The 11,863-nt window shown below is 32.3% G+C and overlaps 2 protein-coding genes across 2 annotated transcripts in view; one reads left to right on the top strand and one right to left on the bottom strand.

The window, feature by feature from the left end:
• Positions 1–4,032, bottom strand: part of LOC110999056 (5'-AMP-activated protein kinase subunit gamma-2) — a 49,552-nt gene extending 45,520 nt beyond the window's left edge. The window contains exons 1-3 of the mRNA XM_022267947.2: positions 3,863–4,032; positions 2,503–3,508; positions 2,084–2,285 (exon numbers count right to left, since the gene is read on the bottom strand). Coding sequence (XP_022123639.2) covers positions 2,084–2,285; positions 2,503–3,354 — 1,054 coding nt within the window. The 5' untranslated portion in view covers positions 3,355–3,508; positions 3,863–4,032. The remainder of the gene's footprint in view (positions 1–2,083; positions 2,286–2,502; positions 3,509–3,862) is intronic.
• A 1,875-nt stretch (positions 4,033–5,907) lies between these two features.
• LOC111000104 (prostatic acid phosphatase) lies at positions 5,908–11,658 on the top strand. The gene is made up of 8 exons (XM_022269453.2): positions 5,908–6,596; positions 7,067–7,160; positions 7,383–7,581; positions 7,661–7,816; positions 8,032–8,255; positions 10,621–10,790; positions 11,061–11,142; positions 11,328–11,658. The coding sequence occupies exons 1-8, from the start codon at positions 6,363–6,365 to the stop codon at positions 11,378–11,380; spliced, it is 1,212 nt and encodes a 403-aa protein (XP_022125145.1). The 5' UTR covers positions 5,908–6,362; the 3' UTR covers positions 11,381–11,658.
• Positions 11,659–11,863: the final 205 nt, after the last annotated feature.

Genomic DNA, 11,863 nt, shown 5'->3' with positions numbered 1-11,863 from the left:
AAGGCCACTTATGTCGTTATGATCTCACTCCTATACTTACCAATAAAGGGTTTCAGATTAAAAAGACTCCTTTGTGATTCAAGGGTGACTTATAATCATGTCAACTAGGAAATTAAAATCATATCGATATGTCGCATTTCAGAGATAAAATCTGGAATAAAAACTAGTTTTTTTTATTCCAGATTTTATCCTTACTCCTCAACTCTAGTTACTCAAGTATTCGCCAGGGCCTTCTCTGACCATATTACAACTAACATTTTTTGTAAATTCATTGTCTTCCTTAAGAGGCTATCACTTTATATTTCTATTCAACGTCAAATTTAAAAGTCGAAAGAACCTTTCTTAAATGCACTTAATAGTTAAAATCCATACAACGCGAAGACCAGTACCTATTACTTATATGAATTAAAATAATTAAGAATCCTGTGAATAATCAATCACGCAAGGCACATACTGATACACACTAAATTGTTTATGCAAACAAATCAAGTTTTATGGGGCACATGAAGCGGTTTTTTAATGAATTTTTGACGTTCAAGAAAACATTATACTTCGATTATTTTTACTTTTAGGACTGGGTTTCTATAAGTGTTGAAAAAAATAAAACTTAAAAGAAGGTTTCATAAATAGTACTAAAATTGTGCTAGAATGATCTAAATTCTAAAACGTCGAAGCAGCATCATATTATACTTGGCTGAAAGCCAATAGGGACTATAATTTCATAGTCCCTACACTTTACCATTAGGAATCGTAAGAATCACTAAAACATTAAAATTATGCCTTCTTGGTAGCATTAATCTGATATTTTTGTAAATCAAAAACACTCATTATTATTATAATAATTAATAATACCTAGGTACCACTGAAAATATTTAGAAAATGGAAAACGGCTTAATGTATAAAGCTTACCACCGAGCGAACCACTGAGAAAAGCGGTGGGTTCATTCTTACTGAGGGGTCTATTCTATGGAATTTTTTGTATGCTTTCACCGCATCCTCAGGGCTCGTAAAGCGAATACCTCGAATTTTATCTTTAGTTTGAGAATAAATTAAAGTCGCTGGGCGCAAGGTCAGTACTGTATTGCGGATGACTCATTATCTCAACACCTGCCATAGTCAAATATTTAACAGACCGTTTGGCGGAGTGCGCTGAAGCATTGTAGTGGTGAAGGACAAGGCAAGGCAAACAGCGATTGACATATACCAGTCTGCAGTAACTGTCCTTCCACCTAGCACAACTGTCGCGAAATCACTTTTCCAATTTGAGTCACCGTTGTTGAACTGATCTAACATTCAGAGACACCAGTCTATGCGAAGGTGTTTCTGGTCATCGGTTACAGTATGGGAATCAAATACATCCAAAGCTTCCTGACGCCTAAGTGTTTGTGTAATATTTTTTGAACTTGTCTCATACCAATGCCTAAGATAGCCCGTATCTGGTGATACTGGTCACTCTCTTATCTTCTTCTATCATGCATCGCACAACAATAATATTTTCTTAAGCAGTCACTGTTAAAGAACGGGAATGAGGGATCACGTGGAGTATCATACATCCACGCTTACCTCGTTAAACCAATTGTAAATATTGGCACGAGATGGGGTTTCATTGAGAAATGCTATTCGCAGCCTATCATAGCTTTCTTATTGAGTAAGCCCACAACGAAAGTCATAATAAATCTTTGACCGAAATATCTCACGTTGGGTTCATTTTCACGTGTAACAAGAGTTTTAAATTAAATTTCAAACAAACAAACAAACAAAATTTCATTAGTTATATTATATTTCTAACTGGCTAGTTCTAAACATTTCCAGTGTTACTCACGTAATGCTGAAATGTGTAAGCATTCTTTTTTACAGATTTCTCTATAACATCCTAATTTCATAAGATCTTAAGTTTGTGACACTTAAGCAAATAATTCTATAGTTACTATTATTCACTATTTAATCAATTTAACAGAACTTAAGTAAGTGCTGTTCAATTAAATAGTGAATTAAGTGGTATTATAAAACATCTAATCTGCTAAAGTGAACAGAACTGAGCTCTGTAGAGTAAAATTATGGTCTGGACAATATAGAAACTTACCTCTTCTGTTCTTTCTGTCATCATTGTTCTTTTGTATATCTTTAATTTTCTTGACATCAATAACTTTAATATCTTTTTCTTTACGAGATTGGGAACCCCAGGTTCCAGAACGTGCTCGGATTGGTTCAAGTTGGTCCTGTTCTAGCATCTCTGCGTTAGCCTTTTTATCATGCGTAATATTTGCTTCTTTAGAGGAAATAACCTGTATGTGAAAATAGAATTAGTTATCAACAGACAAGACCAGCATATTTCAAAGCTGAATTTACCTTCATTTAATCTAATAAAATAAAATTTATGGACTTTTCTAAATAAAATGGAATTAACCTTTCATTTTTTCCAGGAAAAAAATTAGGTTTTTAATGTTAGACCAGCTAGCTCTTTAATACGTAAAAATAATGTTTTTTTCAAATTAAACTTACGGGTTTTTCATTTGTTCTTTTAATCCAAATATCTTCAGAACTTGTCAGTACACCATCAACAGTAGATCTAATTTCTATTAAACTACTGTCAAAATAGTTTTTGTCACGATGAAGATTCTCACCACTGAATATTGACCGAACACTAGGTCTTAACTCTTCTGCACCTTTGGTACCAAAATGGACAGTATGAGCATTGTTGACATGCATTCTCAATGCACGCTCAACTTTTTGCTGTGCAGGTTCTGCAGTGGTAACCAAGAATTTATGCTTTGCACCCATTACAGTTCGCTCAGACAAAGCATCATCTATGGGTTTGCCTTCATGGATTTTTTTTCTGCCTTTTATGTCTTGGTGTGCCTTGGGTGATTTATTTTTCTGACTAACGTTATTAACATCATATGCTTTTGATGGAGAGTTAGATGCTGAGCTATCTTTTTTGTAATCATCTTCATCCTCTTCCCGGCACTGAGACAAACGTCGTCTCTCAGTGTATGGAAAAGGTGAATTAGAAGTACGACTTGAGAGATTATTACAGTGATTCATAAAATAGTGTTGAAAAAAGCTATCAGTTTCAGGAGTATCATTACTATCACCTTGAATTATATCTTTTAAAGCTGCTAAAGATGTGATTGTGTTGTAATTAATTGCATTGACTAGATCTTCACTATCTGTAGAACTTGGAGACCCACTCTTATTGAAGACAGTATCTTCTTTGGTGGTATTATCTTTTTTCAGATCTGCATCCTTTATTTTCTCCATTTTCTTTTTCTTTTCATTTTTCTTTAAATTTCCCTTAGACTTATTCTTATTTGTGATGTTATTATTATCAGACTCCATTGGACAATATACCATAAGCCAGAAATAAAATACCTCTAATAACTATGGTTTAATCACAGACAGTTACATATTCTTTAAAATAGTGTGATGCATTTGAGTAATGTATTGATATGTTTTATGTTTATGTCATTGCTGCAACAGCATTATTTTCTATGCACAATGCAAGAATCTGAAATAATAATTTGATCATAAGAACATTACATTATGCATATATAAATTAGAATTTAATAATCAAATCCTTTTTTTTAAATTAAACCACTTATTCCACTTCAAATTATAGCTAATGGGGTGGGAGCAGATTTCTACATTAGCTAAAAATCTATTCAACAGTACACAGATGCATTTATGTAGATCAAAGAAGTTACTTAACTAATATGAAGGTCTTCAAATATTAATAATTACAATAAGCATTCAGGCAATATAATGAAACTTATATAAAAAAATAAAAGCTACGCTGAAGGAAGGAAAAGCAAAAAAAAAATTAGGTAAGAAATAGACATGATGAAATTTGTTGGTAACAAACCGTAAACACATTAATTTACGCGCAAACTTTTCGTGATCTCATTCTTGTAACGGGACCTTTCACAATAATCGTAGAAATCTAGAATTTTGCACATACACACTGTTTCTTATAGTTCTAAATAAGACCAATTATGTACTAAGTCAACATTGAACATTCCAATTAAGAAAATATGAGAAAAACTGAAAACTCGAATTTTTTACAAGTATATTATGACAATCAACAATTACGATTTGAAAGTGACTTATTTCAATTACAGTCTGTAAGATGCTCCGGGTATACAGTAGTTAGGTAGTCTGTGGCCGCTGTGTGTCTAAGCTGTTCAAGTTTTCAAATCTAATTTTAATTGTAAAAAAAAAATTGTAATTGTAAATGCATGTATTGCATGGAACGTTAAATTTGCTCGTACATCCTTACTCGTGGAATGGCATTTTTTGTGGAGAGAATATGAAAATTGTACAAGATGGAATATTTACTATTTCAATGTATGAGTCTGTCTCGAAGGTCACATTGCCAAAAAGACTTTATGGGATATTCTACCTTATTATAAATCACAACCCATTTTTATCTTTGTTAATTGGTTTATTCTTCACAAACAACAGCCATTAATTTATATTCTTATAGAAAATGCTCAAGGGAAAAAATTCATGTCCACTCGTCTTAAAAGTCTGTCACTTCGGAGTGACATCTGTTTTCTTCTTTTATTAGTGTCCTCATATATATATACATATATTATTACATAAATACAGGACGTATTTATGTAATATATATATATATTAATCAAGTGTTAATCAAATGTCAATTGACTTATAACAAAATATATATGTGTGTACATATATATCTTATTTAAAACTGTAGCAATTAAAGATGGCGATAGCGGTACCAACGTTGCGGACGTTGACTATCAAAAAGTGTGAGCGTGTGTGATACTTATTACATTATGTAAAATAAAAATAATAAAATCGAATTTGTATGTAAATGAACTGGGGGAAAATTTGTAGACATGAACTGTCTTTTTCTAAACGCGCGAAACAAGAAAGAAACACATCAAAAAATCAAAGGGATAAGCTAGTTAAAAGCATAATATTTACATAAATATTAAATCTTAATATTATGATTGATTATGAAAGAAGATAACACATTTTAATACAATAAAGCAAAAGTCGGAAGCGAAACATGTAGTAATTGTAAGGAATTAACTGTCATTTTCATACAAATTCAGTTTTCGACTTTCTAAACCTTCAATTTATTTATAAAGTGAAACTTTTATTACATCGTCTCGAACTTTTTGGTCTGTGTGGCGCATGTCGCGTGACGGTTGGCCTCGGAGTAGGGATAAAGTGAAAGGCGCTCCTCATAGCAGCGAAGGCCAATATGGCGGTGCACATAGTTTGCAGCAGCTGATCGTGTAGTGTATAGCTATAGACTATTATTCATTTGTGTGCCAGTGTGCCAGTGCTCCACGCTATTTTAATATGTGTACATAATCTAAGTAATTGTCAAGTATTATGTATATCGTACTCTTTAAGATACAGAATTCAATAAAAATATTCCAAAGTTCCAAATCAGCTATTTATTACTTATTGGTAGGATAAATAGTATTTTTGCGTTTCACGACTGTCAGATAGCGCAATACGTCATTAAATGCGAAGTATCTTATTTGGAACTTTTATCTTTCGAATAATTTATGTGTTGCATAGCTATTTGGCACTTTATCCATACATTGTGAAACAGGCCCTTAGTCTACTTATATTAGTCCCATTATCATTCCAATTTTCCAAGTATAAAATTAAGATTGATAAAGCAATTTTATGCCCTTAATGGAATATTATTTCAAAAATTTTTAGTTAAATGTCTATAATGTGAAAAAAAAGTTTCACTTTTACCGTGGTTTCATAAAACCAAACACTACACTGGCATCTTGCCTACGTTCCGTGCCATAGTGACATCACTGTCAGACGTCAGGTGTCGCTTATTGTATTGTTGAAATAAACTGTCATTTTCAAACAAATATTAATTTAGTTTTCGTTTTCTAGAATCTAAATAACGCACCTACTAATTACTATGACAAGCTAACAAATCTAGATATATCTAGAGATACTTTATTAGTACTATATCATTACAAGAAAATGTATAATGTTTTCTCAAATGAAACATACTTATTAAATTTATTTAAGTTTTTTTATGTAGTCGATGGATCAAAATTATTAAAAAATTAAGTGCTCAGATAAAGTATATTATTGTTAATAACTAAATAATGGTATAGAATCATAGAAAACGTTTTATTATCAATTATTAGTAAACTGCATTAGCATCAATGCGTCTTTGAGTGTTTCTAGTTTAGCGTTTGTGACTGCGTTAGTTTTTTGCATAGTAAAACGTTATATTATTGCTTCGGTTAAAGTTATACATCGTCAATACATTGACACGGTTATTACGCCGGTCAATAAAAGTAGTCATTTTTTACTGTTGGAAAATAACTTGCAACCTACCTCGCCAAACAATGCATAAATATCTACCATTATTGAGTCTTATTATTCATTATTCCACTTGTAATGAATACAAACTCAACTATGCAGCTGTTATATATCGACATGGTGATAGGACACCGGTCGACACATATCCAACAGATCCTTGGGGTGATGAATCATTCTGGCCGGTAAAATTTGGAGAGCTGACTAACATTGGCAAAATGCAACACTACAAATTGGGACAATGGCTTAGACAGAGATATGTGGTAAGGCATTATTATGATTGTAATTAAGAATATAATACATTTTAAGGCTAGTAGTAAATAAGTAGTAAGTAAATTATGTACACTCTTAACTTATATTCAAATTATTGATGATGATAAAGTTTTATATAGAAACTTATAATACATTTTAAAGTTTGGTAAGTATAAGTAACTGTCACATCATGACAAAGAGATGTTGATTAAGGAGACAGTGGCCCTATATTATCCCTATAATTATTTTGATATCAATTCTATTCACTCTTTGGCATTGGAGGCTATGGTACCATTCCAAAGCATTAAACCAATAACTGGCTTTGTTAGACTTTCCCAAATGCTACCAGCCTTGTGCTGCTTGTAATGAATAAATTACCTTATAAGTTTTATTAGATTTACAGAGAAGATCATTCCAGCGCACATTATTTATGTATCATAATATGGCTTATTTTATGTTAAATCAGTACCATTTATTGCAGAATTTCATTGCTAATGAATTTGATCCAGAAGCTGTCTATGTTAGGTCCACTGATGTTGATCGTACACTTATGTCAGCTCAGGCTAACTTAGCTGGTAGGACTTATACCTTTTTTTTTTGAATAAATTTGAATGGTATATAATTTTTTCCACATAATACAATAGCATGCCATAGTTAAACTAAAAATGTATTATAATAATTTAACATTTAATTATATAAAGATTACAACTAATAAATTTATTAATACTAAAGGAAGAAATTCTATCTACCTGTCAGTGGTTTTATTTTGTTTTATATAAACATTTGATTAATTATAGGTATGTACCCACCAGATGAGAATTCTACTTGGAATCCCAAATTATTCTGGCAACCTATACCTGTACATACAGTGCCAGAGGTAAATGATGAAATTTTAGCAATGAAAAAGGAGTGTAAAGTGTATGAAAAGTTGAAAAAAGTTTATTTGGATTCAGAAGTTTATAAAAATCGTTTAAGGCAATATGAGGACCTTATGGAGTATGTTTTTAATTAATAATTTTTAATATCATATATGTTCTACTTGGCTTTTCAATTTTGTTTGATATTACATTTTCAGCTACCTCACAAAATATACTGGTAGAAAAATCAGAGACTATGAGGATATTGTATCAATTTACAGTACCTTAAAAATTGAAGCTCTTTATAACTTTACATTGCCAAATTGGACACACGCAGTGTTCCCTGATAAAATGAAGAGTCCTGCTTGTTACAGGTTTCAAAGCTTTATTTATTAAATTAAACCTTTTTTCGGATTAACACAATATGTCAATTTTATCTTGTTTGTACATCCATGACTAATTAAGTGGCACACAGGGGTCACTTAAATTCTGACATTGTTGTCTTGGGGAGAGCTGATAAAATAAAGATTTTGTCCAGTATTTCTTACCATGAAAAGAACTTGGTGTGCAACCTCATTGGAATTTTTAGCTTCACTACCGCCACAGCAACTCCAGCAATGACACGCTTTATGATTGGGCCATTGGTGAAACATATTTTAAAGCAAGCATTAAGTGTTATATTAGGAAAAAGCAAATTACGATTATCTATTTATAGTGGACATGATTTCACTGTTGGTAATGTTTTAAATGGATTTGGTGTTTATGATGGAAATTGCCCTGAATATACATCAACAATACTTTTCGAATTCATTGGTAAGTTAAAACTAGTATTAAAAGAAAAATAAAACATGTCATAATGGTTTTAGGAAATTAACTGTAAAAACAATGTAATTTGATTCAAAAGTAATTTTAAGCTCTCTCTCTTTAGTCGGCAGCTCATTTCTGAGCGTCGTGGTCAGCAACGAAACATTTAGCGCGGACTATCTGCTTCCACCGGTTTCTGTCCAGCGCTTCTCTTATAACATTGTATAGCTTTGAAGACGATGAGTCTTTCACTTGATCGGTCCATCTGGTTGGTGAACGGCCACGTGATCTTTTGCCTTCTGTGTTACCAACCACGATCAGCTTCTCCAAGTTCTCATCGCCTTTGCGCATTGTGTGGCCGAAATACGATACGATTCGCTGTAGGCATACGGTAGACAAGCGAGTTCGTATGCGAAGTTGGGTCAGGATTGATGTGTTGGTGCGCTTCGCAGTCCACGGTATTCTGAGCATTCGCCGCCAGCACCACATCTCAAAGGCATCGATTCTTTGTCGTTCTCGAGCCAGGATGGTCCACGTTTCTACTCCATACAGGAAGATAGGGAAAACCAGAGCCCGTATCAGTCTTATTTTAGTTTTGATGCCAATTCCTCTTTTCTTCCAGATGTTGCCTAAACGTGTCATGGCATCCTTAGCCATGCCGATTCGCCTTTTTATTTCGGGGACAGAGCTGCCGTCGTTGGAGATCTGGGATCCAAGATATATAAAGCGGTCTACGATATTAATTCCAGGAATGTTACAAGTGACACGTGGAAGCTTACTGGCTCGATCCACTAACATCAGTTTAGTTTTTGTTCTGTTCACTGCGAGGCCTATGTTTGTGCTTTCTAACTCGAGTCTTTGGAACAGTTCTTCCATATCTTCCATGGATGTTGCCAGAAGAACCGTGTCATCAGCATATCGTAGGTTTGCTATTCTCTTTCCGCCTACTGCAAAACCCTTCTCCCAATTTTCCATTGTCTTCCGAATAATGTACTCTCCATATATGTTAAATAGTGCGGGTGACAGAATGCAGCCCTGTCTCACACCTTTTTTTGTTTGGAACATATTGGAGTATTCAGTGCCCATCCTGATGAAGGAACGGTTTTCTATGTACAAATTCTGTATTAAAGCTACGAGGTGTTCAGGAACTCCCATCTCAAGTAGAACCCTCCATAGTTTATCCCATTGCACATAGTCAAAGGCTTTTGTATAGTCAACAAAGCATAAGATCACGGGAGTGTTGAATTCCCTACTCTTTTCAATGATTTGGCGAATGTTAAGGATTTGTTCCCGCGTTCCTTTGCCTCTAACGAAGCCTGCCTGCTCCTCAGGTATTTGTCGGCTAAGGTAGTAATTAAGACGTCGGTTAATTACATGGAGAAGGATCTTACTCGCATTAGATATCAATGCTATAGTTCTGTAATTCCCACAGACTTTAGAAGAGCCTTTCTTGTGCAGAGGTATAAACACCGATTCTGAATAAAAATAATTTTAAGCTAAAAAAAGATAATTCAATTTTTTATTTTTTTATTTAATAACACCATTTCCCATATTGCCTTGCATAACATACATGCATGCATTTTACCTAATAATTATTTTGTTGTACATTTTTTTTGACCTAAAGATAAAATGTTATTTTTTTTTATATTTTGATTACATCCCTTATTTTTTCAAAACCTTGTCCACCAATTGATCCTTTCTATAAATACAAGTATCTTGTTTTGGTGTATATGCCACAGCCAACTAGGTTGTATAGGTAGATTAGTCGTTCAATTAACAGCCTAGCTGTATAATTATTATAAAACAATTTGTTACAACATTTTAAAAACTGTCTCACTAGTGTTTAGGCCATTCGTAAGATCAGTCATTATTTGGCAGAAATGAAAAAGATAAAAATATATCTCTGCCAGATAAATTGCTTAAGTGAAATTCACATAATGTAGTCACTACGCTTTTCCATTGTACTTGTTATTCATGAAAATTTAGAAAACACCACCAAATTTGTGGTTTGCCGACGCCATATTGACAGTTTGAAGAGTTTCGTTTCGAGTTTAATAGCGGCAGAATGTGGAATTAAATTTAAATTAATAGCTAACAGGCTAGGGCAATTAATAAAACGTCATCAATCCAATTCAATTGCGTAGCTGTTAGATTAAAGGGCTGAACATCTTTCAGGCCGCTAGTTGAAAGGCTTAGCTGTTAATTGAAGGGCTAATTACGCTAGGTGGCTGTGACACATCTATAAAGCCTAGTCCTTTTTAATAAAATTACTACCCAACACAAAAAAAAAAGAATTTTAATAAATAAATTATCTTTTTTAATATTATTTGTATTAGTAGTTATTTTTTTGTTAATTTAAACTATTTTATTACAGAAACAGATTCTGGATATTATATTCAACTTTCATATAGAAATAGTACTGAGATTGTAGAACCTCATGTATTAAACATTCCTAACTGTGGAGAATTGTGCCCACTGGATCACTTTATAAAATTATATGAAGACATTATAACTGTTGACTGGGAAACAGAATGTGAAGAAGAGGTTATATTATGTTAATATAGTCTTAATCTAAAGCCCATATTCCATTTCTTATTTCAAGTCACAACTCATAATCATCTATATCTAATCTTCACTGTAGTTCAAAGGGTTTTAACTATTATTTTTTTAAATATTTAAAGTAAATTTAAATATAACTAAATTTAAAAAATATATGTTTATAAAAAAAAATCCATTTTTTTTTTAATATTTTACTAGGCCAGTCCAATTATTTACTTATGTGGTTGCTTCTCTAATAATAAATTACAATTTCAGTATGGGTGGTTTATGTTCTTTTGTGGAATTATAATTTTCTCTTTCCTTTATGCAATTGTGAAGGCAGTTTATAAGAAAAAAGGTTAGTATCAATACTGGATTTGTACAAATTTAATACATATTTTTTTAAATATATTATATGTACATAGTCAGTTTATAATGTAGATACATATCTTATTTATTTTGAATTTAGTTGGAAAAATTACTATTTTTAACTGACCATTTTGTGTAGGTAAATACAGGCCAATAAATTACTTTTCTTTTCAGATCAATTCTCAGAGGAATACTTAAAATCTAAACTTCTCCTTAACCGCTTTTAAAATGGTGGGAAGTGGATAACTATTGGTTAAAGCGCAACTCAATTGATCATCTATAATTCAGAATAACTCATTTTTGCATTTATATATAGTGCTATTTGCGACTAAATCATGATTATCCATTAATATTTTTGGTAAATCTGCACATTGTTATATTATATCTTGCCAATTCAAAATGTTAGATAAGATTAATATGTGTGTGTTATACATAGTTGGAAAGTTCATACAAGTTTTTCTTAAGAAATTATTTTTATACTGAATAATAAGACAGGTTAATATATCATATTGTTTTATTTATCCTTATTAGACTTTAGCTATATTAGAGTTAGAACGATCGTTTACGCGAATAAGTAAGCCATCTAGCATATTCGAATTCATACAAAAGATTATTTATAAAATGCTTTTATACGCTATAATGGCCGTTGACCTAAAGTCTCAACTGGTAACTTAATGGGCAATGAAAGAAGTTTACACAGATATCTCTAA

Source organism: Pieris rapae, chromosome Z (genome assembly GCF_905147795.1).
Source record: "Pieris rapae chromosome Z, ilPieRapa1.1, whole genome shotgun sequence".
Classification (NCBI taxonomy): domain Eukaryota; kingdom Metazoa; phylum Arthropoda; class Insecta; order Lepidoptera; family Pieridae; genus Pieris; species Pieris rapae.
This window is presented reverse-complemented; position numbering and strand designations above follow the sequence as displayed.